The following is a 16385-nucleotide window of genomic DNA, read 5'->3' on the forward strand; positions in this document are numbered from 1 at the left end:
AAAAAAAGACTCAAAATTGTCACAAAACATTTCAAAACAACCACAAAATAGCCCAAAATGACCACAAAAAAACTGAATGGCCACAAAAAGGCTTATAGCAACTGCAACAAGATGGAAAAATGACTGAAGAATGACTAAAAATCGACTCAAAATGATCACAAAAAGATGCACAACAGACCAAAACAGCCACCAAAGGCCTAAAACAGCTGGAAAAATGAACAATATAACTTCAAAACAACTCAAAATTATCACAAAAGATGCAGAATCAAAATGGCACAAAAATTACCACGAAAAGTGTGAATGGCCACAAAAAGGCTTATAACTGCAACAAGATGGATAAATGACTGAAGAATGATTTAAAAATGACTCACAATGATCATAAAAAGATGCAAAACAACAACAAAACATTTCAAAACAGACAGAAAAAGGCTTAAAACTACTGGAAAAAGACGCAAAATGACTTAAAAGCGACTCAAAATTTAAAAGAAAGATACAAAATGACTGAAAAAGGATTTAAAAATGACACTAAAAAGCACAAAATGACCAGAAATAGAAAAAAGTTAAACAGCCACATGTTTTCTCATCTTTTTCCTTCATTCCTTTTCCTTCCTCCTCCTCCTCCTCTTCCTCAGCGCTCCAGGTTCTGGTCCGATGTTCAGGTCCACCACGGTGGCCGTGGATCCGGCCGATCAGTCCAGACCCGACTGGACGGACGGCGGCTCGCTGGGAACCAGTGAGTTTTCTGGTCTTTAATATTTAACGAGGCTGTGTTTGGTTTGTGTGATGAAGGTTTTAGTTTCCATATCGGAGGATTAAAGTGAATCTGCAGCTCTGAGAAGCTCGACAGTTCGGTTTGGTGGAAGAAGATGTTTCCCGCTAACAAGAGGAACGAGCCGAGCAATTACCCAGAAAGAGAAAAATAGCTGCAGGAAGAAGCAGAAACAATAGAAATGAGAGAAAGTGCAGCGATCAGCAGAGCTGCTGCAGTAAATCAGAGACTTTGCAGCACGAATCCTGATGCTGACCAACATCTGGATCACAATCAGACAAGAAATTATCATCTGAGTCGTGTTCAATTATGTTCTGCAGGAAAGAAGAACAAAAACTTGTGATTAAGACCATTTTTACAACTAAATCAGTTTATTTTCCACCTTTGTTTAGTCCTCTGATCTCCAAAAGTTCAAAATGTTTTCTTTGAAATTACGTCCAAAATTACGCCATTTATCTGAACCAGAAACTGTAAAAACAGAAAGAATGATTGGATTTCAAACTTTCCAACAGTCCTTGAACTTATCATCTATGACAGGAAATCTTTTTTAAATTCAAATATTGATCAGAATGCTAAAGTTCTGTCCAAAATTGCTCAAAATGACTTAGAAAGATGTCAAAAATACACGCTAAATGTTTCAAAATGTACTCAAAACGTCTTCAAAATGACTCAAACATTGATCAGAACAATAAAGTTCTGTCCAAAATTTCTCAAATTGACATAGAAAAATACATCATAATACACGCTAAATGTGTCAAACTTCACTCAAATTGTCTTCAAAATGACACAAATAGCGATCAGAATGAAAAAGTGCAAAATTTTTCTGTGCAAAATTACTCAAAATGATCCAAAAAAGGCATAGAAAAACGTCAACATTTACTCCAGACGTCTGAAAAATGACAAACATTTGTTCAAAATGTGACACAATTGACTTAAAATGTCTTCAAAATGATTCAAATGTTGATCAGAAAGACAAAGTTGTGTCCAAAATGACTCAGAAAGACGTTAAAATACACTCTAAATGTGTAAAACTTCAACAAAAAAGTCAGAAATGTCACAGCACTTGTTCAAAATACCTCAAACTGTGATAAATATAAGACTAGATGTGGTAAAATTTACTCACGTCTTCAAAATGACTCAAATATTGACCAGAACGACAAAGTTCTGTCCAAAATGACTGATGATGACTTTGAAAAACATCAAAATACGCTCTAAATGTGTCAAACTTCAATAAAAACATCTGAAGATTTGTTCAAAATGACTGAAAATGTGACAAAATGTCCTCAGAATGACTCAAATGTTGATCATACAACAAAATTAGTCTAAAATCACTCAAAAATGGTCCAAAATGAATTATAAAAACATGAAAGTACATTCTAAATGTGTCAAACTTCACCTCAAATGTCTGTAAAATGACAAACTCTTGCTCAGAATGAAAGCCCAGCAGCACCACAGACCTCAGCGCCTCCATAAAACCGACATTAAACCTGCTTTTTGCCGTACTGGACGTCACTGCGTACATTCACATAAATCTATAAAAGCCTGTCTGAATATCCAGTCTGCGGTTGAATCTGTCGTTCAGTCTGGATTTGTTCTGAATCAGGAGCTCCCCTCGGTCCGTCTCCAGTGGATCTTAGAGACCAACATAGATGCACTTTTAACAGAGCAGCGCTTCTCAGAAACAATCAGTTGTCACCCCGTCTTCTCTCAGAACACATCTCCAAACTTTTCTCTCTTTCGTTTTAAAGTTTAAACAGGCGGAAAGAGTCAGACGGCTGCATTAGAATTCACCTCCTCTCTGAGCACTAAATGCATTTTCACATTTAGAAGAGGAGGAGCGATAAAACTCAAATATTTAACAGACAGAAGAGACGGCACGTTATGGATCAGAGCTCATCTCAGGAAATATATGCACAAAACTGGATATTACATGTTGGAAGAAAATCTTTATTAGCTAAACTACCATAACAACACTTCCAAGAGATGTGAAACAAACATAAAAAGAGCCAACATTTCTACTTATTAAGAGAAAGCTACCCTGAAAACAACTGCAAAGACACGTGAAATGATTAAAAATCGACATAAATTAGACACGAATACACACAAAACATTCACAAAAAGATGCAAACAGGTGTTAAAGAACAATAAAAAACAAGCAAAATCATCACTCACAGATGTAAAACGACTCAAAGGTGTCTCAGAAAAAAGCAAGTGATGACATAAAGGGCCCACAATGATGCAAAGAAGTGTGAAACAATGATAAAAACAAGCAAAATCATCACAAACAGATGTAATACGACTGAAGAAAAGACAAAAATAGCATTAAAAGAGACAAAACAATCTCAAAAAACATGCAAAACTAATACATACCCCCCAAAAAACCTAAAACAGTAGGAAGGAGATGGGAAATGTGCCAAAAACGACACATAATTACCATAAAAGATACAAAACCCGAACAAAGCAGCACAAAAACTCCAAAAAGAGAGAACCAAACCACATAGTCTTAAGACAACAGGAAGTAGATGTAAAATGAATGAAAAACAATTCAAAATTTAGACAAAATGACGCTAACTGATGTGAAACAACCATAGAATCAAGCAGCATTTCCACAAAATGACAACAAAGAGCCATAAAACAACAGGAAGTGGACGTAGCATGACTGAGGTATGATTCAAACAGACGTAAAAATGACCATATAATGAGAAACTGACCACAGCAACTGGAAGGAGATGGAAAATGTGTAATAAATGACTTGTAACTATCACAAAAAGACACAAAACAACAACAAAGCAGCACAAAAAGACCAAGAAAAGACAGAACGACTACAAAGAGCCTTAAAAAAACAGGAAGTGGACATAAAATGACTGAAATACGATTCAAACAGACGTAAAAATGACCATATAATGAGAAACTGACCACAAAAACACCTTAAAAACAACTGGAAGGAGATGGAAAATTACTTTTAATTATCACAAAAAGACACAAAACAACAACAAAGCAGCACAAAAAGACCAAAGAAAGACAGAACGACCACAAAGAGCATTAGAACAGCAGGAAGTGGGTGGAAAATGACTGATTTAAACACGCAAAAATGAGCAAAATTTCCACTAAATGACCACATAATGAAAAAGTGACCACCAAAACATCTAAAACAACTAGAAGGAGATGGAAATTGACTGAAACACGATTCAAAATTGTGACAAAATGACGGTAATTGATGTGAAACAACCATAAAAATAAGAAAAATGTCCACAAAATGACTACACAAAGAGAAAATGACCAAAAAACACCTAAAAAAGACAGAATGACACCAAAAAGGCTTAAAACAACTGGAAGGAGATGGAAAATGACTCAAAATTTGGACAAAACAATGCAAAACAACCAAGAAAAATGAAAGAGATGTCAGGAAATAAAAATCATCTTCTTTTATCAGACTGATGTATAGTTGGACGACAGCATGTTGCACAAAAACTGGATGTTCAATGTTGGAATAAAAACTTTAATCTTGTTTTTGGGGCGTTCAGCTGTGTGTTTGTGTCTTTTCTTAAGTCCGTCCTACACCCATAAATCACATTCAGACGTGATGAAAGCAGTGATGAAGCTGAAAAATGCATCAGGAGCTTTACAGTAAACATGAAAGCCTGTTTCTCTTCCTACTTTCTTCTTTACAGGCAGATAATCCTGTTAAGTTCTGCTCGTGTTCTAACCAGCTCTAATCCTTCTTCCTCCATCCAGAACCTCCGACCCAGCTCATCCAGCCCTTCCTTCCTCTGGAGACCAGCCTCCAGTGGGCCTACAACCCGGTGGACACCGGCAGCTCCACCACACCGGCTCCCGACATCCTCAACGAGCATCACCTGACGCCGACCAACGCCGGACTCTTCAACAAGCTGCCCTGGGCTCGTCTGAGTGGCTCCAGAACTCCTGGTAAAGCCCAGCCCGAGGCGCCGTCCGCCCCCTGCAGGGTCCGACCGGTTTCCTTCTCGCTGCCCAAGCGGAGCTGCGTCCTGCTGCACCAGTCGGCCGCCGTCTTCATCCAGGAACGGGCCAAGAACCTCGCCGACAAACCGGCGGATCAGCAGCAGCTCAAATCTCCGGTTTGTGCCGACGTGGACGCCGCTGGTCGCTGGGATTCTGGAAACCGGTGCGAGGACGGTAAAGCCGAGAAGGCAGCGGCAGGACTCTCTGGGACCGGAGCCCAGGTCGCTTTGTGTAACGGAGATGATAGCACGACCGTGAGCGGGGACCAAGTCCAGCTCTCCTCACGCAACGACGACGGGAGTCCAGCCCAAGATGGCGCCGAAACACCAGAAGACAATCAGACGCCGGATTCTGAGCTGGAAAAGACTCAAACGGAGCCCGAAGTTTCACCTCCCGTCCCTCCAAGTCGACCCAAAGAGCCGTTCTGCCGAGTCCTGAGCCGAGATGGCGGCCGGGTTCTGCTGTGGCCGACAGAGATGGTCAGCTACACCAAGACGTCACCCTCCGTCTCCTACAGCGTCAACCCTCTACTGTACGACTTCAGAGCACACAACAAGGCTAGGGAGGGAAATAAAGGAGGGCTGGAGAGAATAAAGCCATCTGTGATCAAACAACCCGGCTGCCAACGGAGGCAGGAAGATTCGCAGGGAGGCAGGGAGGTGAGGAGAGATGAAAGGGAAGAGGAGGATGAAGGAGGACAGCCGGGAAATCCTGTGGAACTCGTAGCCCGTTGTAGCGCCGGCGACGCATCTCCAGATGAAAGCGCTTTAAAATTCGCTTCCGCCGAATGCCACCGAGCGCCGACGCCGGGCCTTCAGAAACCAGCGAAGAGGAGGAGGAGGAGGAAGAGGAGAGGAGGCGTGAGGAGGGGGATGAGGAAGAGGGGGAGGAGGAAAAGGCGAGAGGATAGAAAGGACTCAGAGAGGGGAAGGAGGATAATAAGCAGCCTTTGTGCGAGTCAGATGTTTGAAGGGAAAGTGGAGGAGAGGTGGAAGCGAGAGGGCAAAGACGAGAGGAGGGAAAAAGGGCTATTAAGCAATCTGGCGGCACATCGGCTGGTGGGAGGCAGAGAAAAGAGGATGAGGGGAGAAGAGAGGAGGATAAGGGGAGATCAGACGGAGCGGGAGAGGGCAGGTAGAAATGACGAGAAGAGAGGAGAGCTATTAAGTAATCTTCCCGTGAATCGGTGTAATCGCTGTAACCAGCTGTGTCTGCAGGTGAAAAGGGAGGCCAGCCAGCATCAATCCCAGCAATCAGCCTCCGGGTGGGGCCAGGGGCTCAGAAAGCTCCTCTGCAGGGGTGCAGCATGCGGCCCAGTGATTAGCCCCGTCCCCGCGTCTGTTACAGCGACGCCACGCTGTCCTGCAATTACACCCGACCCGGCACAGAATGATGGGGGGACGGAGGAAGAGGAGCGGAGGAACCCGAGGAAGATAAAAGCCGCCGAGGAGGCCGAAGAAGACGCGTGCGATCCGGCGATTAGCGAACCGGAGATTCGATTCATTCCCAAAGCTCACGGTGAAGCAGCGTGCGATCCAGCGATTAGCCTCATCCCTGCGTGCGCTCAAAGACAAACAACACCTGCAGGAGGCGGCGACCCGGCGTCAGATCCACGCTGCTCTGCACAAAACGCCGAAACCGACACGAACCTCGACAGAGATTCCTGCAAGAGGAAGAGGAGTTCGGAGGAGGCAACGCCGAGGAAGAAACGGAAACGAGGAAGGAGGCCGGCGAGGAGAGCCGGCGAGGCCTGTCGATGTCGGGAGCTCAACGGGACGCTATCGGACGACTCAGTTTGCAGGACGAACTCTGAGGACGGCGAGGAAACGGAAAAAGAGGAGAAGAATCAGGAGGACGACTCTGGAGACAATCACAACCCGGCCGAGGACAAACCGACCTGCAGCAGCGAGGCGTCCGAACTCTCCTCTACCTGTAGCACTGAAGACGCTCCGACGGACTCGGACTGTCGCTGCAGCAACGAACAAACGAACGAAACCAAACCGCAGCAACAAACCCAACACAAACTCTGCAAACCTCCCGTTTGTTCTGATTGTAATCACTGTGGAGACGAAAACGGAGGCAAGGAGGGGAGGAGGGTGAGGCAGGAGGAGGCGCCGAGGAGGAAGGAGGCCGACCCGGAGCACCTCTACCCGGAGAAGAGGCCTCGCTTCCCCCGCCGCCTCCCTCCGCCCTGCCTCCCCCTCCACGCTCCCCTCCTCCTGCCGCCGTCGCTCTCCTCCCCCTCCTCCTCGTCCTCCTCCTTCTCCTTCCACCACACCATCATCCAGCATCACCTGTCGCTCCTCCCTCCTCCGTCTCACCTCCACGTCCCTTCATACCCTCCCCTCCTCCCCTCCTTCTCCCCTCACCTCTCCCCCCTCGCTCTGAATCCACCTCCTCCACCTCCTCCATCCTTCTACGCCTCCTCCCCCATCCCTCTCCTGGACGTCCCCGGTCCTTACCCGGCGTTCCACCCGGTCCAGAGCCACCATGCCTCCCTTTACCCTCCTCCTCACCCGGCAGTCCTCCCCTTACAGGTTTTGTTCTGAAAATTTAAAATGAATAAAAGCTGCATTTTCCTATTTTTCTGCAGAAAATAAAAGCAGCTTTTATGCATCATTGCCCGTGAGGCTGAGAACAATTTCAGGAACACTTAAGTAGAAAAACAAAACGGATCTTTTCTTAAAGCCAAACCTCCGGCAACCTCATCACCCCGTCCAAACACTCAGAAAAAAAATAAAAATGATGCCTAATTATCTTCATCAGCCGCAATCCTGCTGGAAATGAGCCTCAGGTGTGCAGCCAGCGGGATGCTGCTGAGGAAACACAGCTGGGCTCGAATCAGCCGCCGCTCCTGTTTAGCATTCTAAACCAATCATTTGCTTGTGAGGCATGTTGGAGTATTTTAGTTTTCTTTTTCTTCCGCGTGTGACTTTAAAGGATTAATTCACCCCCAGATATCTTCAATCTGCCGTAATATATGCAGAGGTTTTTTTTTTTTTTTTTTTTTAGGGGGGCTTTTTTCTTGTTGAAATTCTAATTTTTTCCCCCTCCTGAGAGCTTCCACTTGAGTCGGTGATTTTCCTGCATTTCCCTGAATCGAAGGCAGGCGTGAAGTCGTTGCTGCTGCAGGTCGAGAGACACAAAAAGCTATTTACCCGACGAGGGCAGATTCTGAAAGGTCGAAACACAATATTTCTGCATTTTTGCTGCATGGTTTCATCCAAACATCTCATCATTTAGCAAATATAAAACAATAAAACATGATCTGATTAAGCTTCAGCTGCAAAATATTAACTTTTTGTCGAATAAAAAGGACATTCCAGAATTGGAGGACATTTGAAAAAATAAACTAAAATAAACTAGTTTTCTGCTCCATATTGATCAATAATAGGTAACAAACTATCAAAGCTTCCACATCAATGGTAGCATTTTTATTCCATGTTTTCTGTGTTGTTGCTAACCCTACTCTAATCCATGCTAATGTGATCTTTTTCTCAGCAGTAGAAGCTAGATATTTAGCTAGCTGTTACTGCTGACCAAGAGGACAAACTGACTGATGGAAAACAGTCCAAAGAATGAGTCTGATCCTGATAATATGAGGTAGAGAGAGACATTCAATCAAGACTGACAATGTGATGAAAAGATGAAAAATAGAAGAGAGGACATAGCTTTGCTCTATCCATTCTTTAGGAAAACTGATTGATGATGTAAACAATAAAACAAGATAAAACAACAAAAAGAAGATGCTGAATGACAGAAACAAGACACAAAATGCTAGAAATTAGACAAAAAATTACAAAAACATGACACAAAATGACTAAAACAAGAGAGAAAATGAAAAAAGGCAAAAAAAAAACCCAACAGAAATGGAACACAAAATGACAAAAACAAGACAGAAAATGACAAAAACGAGACACAAAACGACAAAAATGGAACCAAAATGACAAAAACGAGACACAAAACGACAGAAACGAGACAAAAAATGGCAAACACAAGACAGAAAAGGACAAAAACAAGACAGAATAACAAAAAATGAGAGACAAAATGAAAGAAACAAGACACAAATGACAAAAATCTGACACAAAATGACAAAAACAGGATTCAGGATTCAGTAACAGGATTCAGTTTGGTCATCGGGGGGGGACCAGAGAAAAATGTCACTTTAGGGGGAACTCTATACTTATTTGGTATTTTAAAAATATTTTCAAACATCCTTTTCTCCTAGTGTTTTTTTTTTTAGATTTGGTTTTAGGACAAGAACATTTACACAACTGCATGTTTTAGTGTTTTGGATTATTAGAAATTTGATGGGAGGGACGTAAAATGTCTTCCAGGTCTAGAATGACCCTAAATCTAGAATTAAAGGAAAACTCCACTGATTTTGCACATCAAAGTTTGTTTCCAGGTCTCGGGGAGCTGCCTCTGAGTCAGTTTGTTGGACGTTTGAATAAAATGTGAGCACATGCAGCTGGTTGCTCATCATACGACTAGAAGCTGGAGGCTGAATTAACAGCGCCGCATCCCCAGAACTGCACCATCTGCAGTTGATTTGCATCGTAAGTCGGCACCAGTTCGACAGAAAGAAAGAAAGTATGGTGATAGTAATAAAAGATGTCTTCTGCTGCGAGAGTTTCAAAGGAATGCCCATTGTGAGTCGTGTTAAATACGACGCTGCAGCGCGACGAGGAGAGAATAGCAAAAGAAGACGACACGTTCGGGGTGTGCGAGTATAAGTGGGCAGAGATAATGGATGTGTGAACACTAGCCAGTAGGAATAATGGGAAATTTTCTGTTCCTGCATGATGTGAATGCAGCATCAGGCGGCTGCAGTTAGCTGAATGCTAACAAAACCTGCTGCTCCAGTGATCAGGGGTTTGGCTTTTACTGTCCAGAACAGAATGAGAAATTTAACATTAAATAAAAGGATATGGATTTGACTCTTCAGTAAATGAAACTTTGTCAACTATTGGGCTGAGTAATCTAAAATCTCTAAGTACAGCTTTTTAAATATGAAAACCTTTTTTTTCTGGGCAAAATAAGACATTTGTCAACTTGAGGTTCAGGAAATGCACTGATCAACATTTTGCCCCATTTTATAGACCGAACAATTAATTAATCAATAAAATAATCAAAAGAAAATGGAAATATTGCCAGTTGCAGCTGTTTTTTGCCGATCTTGACATTAAGCAACCTGATTGGCTGATCCAATTCTAGTGGGAGGTGCCTTTTTTTTAAAAATACAGTGGGTACGGAAAGTATTCAGACCCCTTGAAATGTTTCACTCTCTGTGTCATTGCAGCCATTTGCCAAAATCAAAAAAGTTCATTTTATTTCTCATTAATGCACACTCAGCACCCCATCTTGACAGAAAAAAACAGAAATCCATCCATCCATTCTCTATACACCGCTTTATCCTCACTAGGGGTGCTGGAGTCTATCCCAGCTGACTCGGGTGAAGGCAGGGGACACCCTGGACAGGTCGCCAGTCTGTCACAGGACTACATATACAGACACACAATCACACTCACATTCACACCTACGGACAATTTAGAGTAACCAATTAACCTCAGCATATTTTTGGACTGTGGGAGGAAGCCGGAGTACCCGGAGAAAACCCACGCATGCACAGGGAGAACATGCAAACTCCATGCAGAAAGATCCCAGGCCCAGGCCGGGACTCAAACCAGGGATCTTCTTGCTGCAAAGTGAAAGTGCTAACCACTACTCCACTGTGCAGCCCAAAAAAACCCAAACAAAAAACAGAAATGTAGAAGTTTTTGCAAATTTATTAAAAAAGGAAAACTGAAATATCACATGGTCATAAGTATTCAGACCCTGTGCTCAGTATTGAGTAGAAGCACCCTTTTCAGCTAGTACAGCCATGAGTCTTTTTGGGAATGACGCAACAAGTTTTTCACACCTGGATTTGGGGATCCTCTGCCATTCTTCCTTGCAGATCCTCTCCAGTTCTGTCAGGTTGGATGGTGAACGTTGGTGGACTGCCATTTTCAGGTCTCTCCAGAGACAACCAGACAAAACAACCAGAGTGACGCAAAATGACAAAAATGAGACACAAAATATCTCAAATGCGACACAAAACAAACAATATCTACCAAAACAACCAGAAAGAGGAACACAATTATGTACGCTACCGTTCAAAAGTTTGGGATTGCTTAGAAATGCCCTTTTTTTTTGAAAGAAAAACATTTTTTCCAATGATGGTAACATTAAATGAATGATAAATGCAGTCTGGACATTGTTAATGTGGTAAAAGACTGTTCGAGCTGGAAATGGCTGACTTTTAATGGAATATCTACCTGGGGCAGAAATGTAAACACGACCATGACATAAAGTGGCAGATATGGAGCAGAATCTTCAAATCAGTCCAGATGAGTGACAACAGTAGAGTAAATAAGTAAATTTGTTCACTCCAGTGCAAAGATAACTTCGCTGCAAGTCTTATAAAGTCATGACTTTAGTGTCTGTTTTAGGATTTTATTGATATTTAAGGCCAATAGAACAATTAATTGGCTTTGAAATTGCATCTTGAAATGTTCTCCCAGAGTAATATCTGTGCACGGAGCTCTGCGGGATTTAAAATTGGAGAATTGATTGGTCAGGAGGAGGTGTTTTAAAGTGCATTTATCTGTTGTTGTGAATGTAAACTGCTCAGTAAGAAGTGAAGCAGCTCGTAGTTACTTCACATCCAGCCTCATCCTACAGAACTCTGCACACGCCTGACGCCGGGTTCCGTTTTTAATTTGGTGTCTTCAGCGTGTGACGGCTGAACGTCAGAGCAAAATGTTAAGTTTAGAAATAAGCCTTTGCTCTTTGGTTGTGATGAACCGACTCCAGCGGCTGACCTTTACATTTGACGTTTTAGACTGTTGATTTTCTGCCGTCTCACTCGGCTGCCGCTGCTCCAAAAATACCCCAAAGTGGTGGAAAACTTTACGTTTAGTGACTCACACCAAACACAAGAGACCAGATGTGAGGATTTGACTGTCAAACAACCACTTCCTGCATCGCTCCAGAACTGGAGGATAACTTTCTGCTCCATATTCATCAATAATAGGTAATAAACTATCAAAGGCTTGATTGGCTCAGCTTCCACATCAATGGTAGCATTTTTAGTCCATGTTTTATTTGTTGTTTGCTATCCCTACTCTAATCACAGTAACAGGGTTGCTAATCCACGCTAATGTTAGCTTTTCTCAGCAGTAGCAGCTAGATATTTAGCTAGCTGTTACTGCTGACCAGAAACAAGACACAAAACGACAGAAACAGGACAAAAAATGACATAAACAAGACAGATAACAACAAAAATAGGACAGAAAATGACAAAAACAAGAACAAATCAACAAAAACAACACACAAAATGACTAAACCAAGACACAAAATGACAAAAACATGACAAAAAAAATGACAAAAACAATACAGAAAATGACAAAAACAAGACAGAAAATGATATAAACATGACACAAAGGATAGAGACAAGACACAAAATGACAGAAATGAGAAACACAATGGCAAAAACAAGACAGAAAATGACCAAAACAACACAGAAAATGATATAAATGTGACACAAAGGATAGAGACAAGACACGAGATGACAGAAACGAGATAGAAAATGATACAAACACAACACATAATGACAAAAACGTCATCAACAGGTTATGTTAACATGTTGTGAGACACGTTCCACAAATTATTATTATTATTTAAAATATAATGTTGATTAAAAACTGTTTTAATTTAATTTCAACTGTTTTATTTGAGATTCAGTTTGGTCATCAGTGACAAGAGAAAAATGTGACTTTAGGGGGAACTCCAGACTTATTTGGTATTTTAAAAAATATATATTTTCAATCAATCTTTTCTCCTAGTTTTTTGGATTTGGTCTCAGAACAAGATCATTTACACAACAACTGCATGTTTTAGTATTTTGGATTATTTGAATTTTGATGAGCGGGATGTTAAATGTCCTCCAGTTCTGAAATTAGATTAAATTTAAAATTAAAGAAAAACTCCACCGATTTTGCACATTAAAATTTGTCTCCAGGTCTCGGGGAGCTGCCTCTGAGGCAGTTTGTTGGGCGTTTGAATAAAATCTGCAGCTGGTTGCTCATCATACGACTAGAAGCTGGAGGCTGAAGTAGCAGCACCGCATCCCTAAAACTATTTACTACATGGTACCTGGTATTTTGTACATGGATTATTTGAAATTTGATGGTGGGCCATAAAATGTCCTCTAATTCTGGAGCGACACTCCTGATCAGCTCCCCGTTCATCAGGCGGTCTGACAGCTGATGTTCCACTCATTGACAAAATAACTCGAGTGCTTTGTTTCATTGAAATGCAGGAAGCTTCTGAATTCCACCTGAGCAGTTCCTCAGGGTGGGTTTTTCCTTTAAAGGGTTATGAAGGAGGATCCGGCCTCTTGCTTGCTTCGGTTTTAATTATTTCTACTTTGTGTCACAAAGTGTGGGAGTGAAAATCCATCACAATTAAGAGAATGCGAGTGCATCTCTGTAAACCCGGAGAGGGCGACGCTCAGACTTCGGAGGTGTGATCGGCAGCAGAAACGATGAGCGAGGAGCAGAGTCACTCCCACACATTGTTCTTCTCTGACGCTCCCTCTGAAGTCGAACATCTGGCTGCGATTGCTTTGGGCCATCCCTGGCAGCGCCGATCTGTCTCAGTCACTATAGATTACTGCGGTTTCAGACAGCAAACAAACAGAAACAAATAACTATGTGCATTAAAATTCAATTTCAAAAATCATTTTTTTGGCTTACTGTTTTTTTGTGTGTGTGTGGGCGGATCAGTGTTGTTACTCTGAGTAAAATCTTTAGGATGAAAATCTATCGATCCTGGACACACACTGATTATTCTGCAGCCTCGCCCACTCTGCCGGCTTCATGGAGGTTATCAGGAACAAACTGATGCTTCTTTTGCAGATGTTCTACGGTGTGTTGGACATGTCACCATGGTGACACTGTAGAACTAATGGTGACACTTTAGAACCAATGGTGACACTGAAGAACCAATGGTGACACTATGGAACCAATGGTGACACTATAGAGCCAATAGTGACGCTGTAGAGCCAATGGTGACCCTGTAGAGTCAATGGTGACACTATGGAACCAGTGGTGACACTATAGAGTCAATGGTGACACTATGGAGCCAATGGTGATGCTGTAGGGCCAATGGTGACCCTGTAGAGTCAATGGTGACACTATGGAACCAGTGGTGACACTATAGAGTCAATGGTGACACTATACAGCCAATAGTGACGCTGTAGAGCCAATGGTGACCCTGTAGAGTCAATGGTGACACTATGGAACCAGTGGTGACACTATAGAGTCAATGGTGACACTATGGAGCCAATGGTGATGCTGTAGGGCCAATGGTGACCCTGTAGAGTCAATGGTGACACTATGGAACCAGTGGTGACACTATAGAGTCAATGGTAACAGTATAGAGTCAATGGTGACACTATAGAGTCAATGGTGATGCTATGGAACCAGTGGTGATGTTCAGTATCCAGAAGTGAGTACACCCCTGTGCAGTAAAAGTGTCAGTAATCGCAGTACTTCTAATCTGTTTGCTGTGATGTAAAATTAAAAACCAACAGCTTAGATTTACTATATTTAAAACACAGATAATTACTGATTAGTGGTGCTATAGCTCCTTCGATACTTGCAGCCATGATTAGGGGCACTGTGGTTCCTTCTAGACCTCCTGATTACTGCTGTTCACTGATCTTCCTGGATCATGTTTTGCACTCATGCAGCCTCGTATCATCATACTTCCACCTCCATGCTTCACTGTCAGGACGATGCATTCACTGTGGTAGTCCTGGTCAGTTTGGTTGGATGTCTTCAGTTGTTTCTTTTTCTATCTTTGTGAAGTCTGACAGTCAGATTTATTCACTTCCTGTGTTCAATTATTTCCCATGTGGAGCCATGATGCAGACATAGTCACAGTCCATAGGTCCAAAACTGATTGTTCTGCCATTCACAGCTCGTTTTAGAATCATGTTCATGCAGTTAGACTGACTGGAAATCACAGTTTTGACTCGAGTTTTCACTTGATTTACTTTTGCTGCTTTGAGTTTCTACTCTGAGGTCCAATTTTTCAGTATATTCCGTCTGAAGCGTCAGTTTTTGGTTGTTGCTAAGAGCTAGCACTCCACTGTTCAGCCTAAAAACATTGATATTTCTGCAAATTTATGCAGTTTTGAATCACGTGACACTGCACAGGGGTTCTCACTCCTCTTGTACCTGCAGTTTGCTTTCACAAAAACCCACAACTTCTTCTTGCAGCTCCGAGCGTAAAACATCAGGATTATATTTAGCCAGTGTGACAGTGCTCGTACAGCGAGTGTGTTCTCTCCCTGTAGCCATGCACCACGAGGGGTTAGAAACCATATGTTCTCCATGAACGTAGGTTTTATTTATTAATGTGATGAACTGATTGCATTAGAGGAGAATAAAGCTGTTCTTAGATGTATTTTTGTAGAGAACCCCTCAGTTGAATGAGGCACAGTTTTTGTATCATGTACTCTGATGCTATTTTAGCTAGTAAACGGACCCCACAGCCACTGAATATCCGTCTCCTTGTTAATCTGTTGTATGTTTGTTCCGGTCATCAATCGCTGGGGCTTAAAAGGCCACGTTTGAGTTCCTTCAGAGAGCAGTTTCACCCTGTTTTTGTCAGAGAAATGTCTTGAGATCTGATAAACTAATATTTAGCTGACTTTTTTGTGTAATCTAATTTCAGCCAAACTCATATCCACAGATATTATCCCCGCTAATATGATAGATCTAGTAAATCCATTGAGAAAAACAAATTATTCTGAAAATGGAAATAAATCGGTAGACTTGATATCAGAGCTGTGTTGTCTGTGTCTTTTTCTTCTGACTTGCTTCGCACACAAAAAACCTCCATTATCAGCAAACACATCTGCGAATCGATACTTTTTGCCGCTGTAATTTCCCCTGCGTGTGAAATAATAAAGCGAAAAAGGCGGAATGAGCATTCGGAGAATATTTTAAACACTTTACAGACTGAAAATAGGTGATTTAAAGTCTGCAAGAAGATGCCTCGGATGATCAGACGTGTGTGTGAGCGTGTGTGTATGTGTGAGCGTGTGTGTGTGTGTGAGCGTGTGTGTGTCCAGGAGGAACGTCGACAGCTGGGACCATCATGTTCAATGAGTAAAATAGCATCAAAACTCAACATGTTCAACACCTGAGGCTGTGTGTGTGTGTGTGTGTGTGTGTGTGTGTGTGTGTGTGTGTGTTTGTGTGTGTGTGTGTGTGTGTGTCTGTGTGTGTGTGTGTCTGTGTGTACGTGCGTGCGTGTGCTCAGGTTCTGGCTATACTTGTGGGGACCAAATGTCCCCACAAGTATAGGAAAACCAAAAAACATGTCATTTGTGGGGACCTCATTTTGGTCCCCACTAGTTTAAACAGTGTTTTCTTGGCCATGTTGTTGTTACTGAAAAAAGTAAAAGTGCAAAAACGTTTCTTTAGGGTTAGGCATTGTTTTGGTTAGGGTTAGGGTTAGGGTAAGGGTTAGGTATGAATGGGAGTCAATGGTAGGTCCCCACAAGGATAGAAAAACA

General features: G+C 42.3%; 1 protein-coding gene across 1 annotated transcript in view; it reads left to right on the forward strand.

Moving 5' to 3' along the window:
• LOC110962199 (G patch domain-containing protein 8-like) overlaps nucleotides 1-15650 on the forward strand; it is a 102543-nt gene extending 86893 nt beyond the window's left edge. Inside the window, exons 4-6 of the mRNA XM_051959695.1 lie at nucleotides 633-733; nucleotides 4505-8144; nucleotides 11829-15650. Of these exons, the coding sequence (XP_051815655.1) occupies nucleotides 633-733; nucleotides 4505-7299 (2896 nt within the window). The 3' untranslated portion in view covers nucleotides 7300-8144; nucleotides 11829-15650. The remainder of the gene's footprint in view (nucleotides 1-632; nucleotides 734-4504; nucleotides 8145-11828) is intronic.
• Nucleotides 15651-16385: the final 735 nt, after the last annotated feature.

This window comes from Acanthochromis polyacanthus, chromosome 15 (assembly GCF_021347895.1).
Source record: "Acanthochromis polyacanthus isolate Apoly-LR-REF ecotype Palm Island chromosome 15, KAUST_Apoly_ChrSc, whole genome shotgun sequence".
Classification (NCBI taxonomy): Eukaryota; Metazoa; Chordata; class Actinopteri; family Pomacentridae; genus Acanthochromis; species Acanthochromis polyacanthus.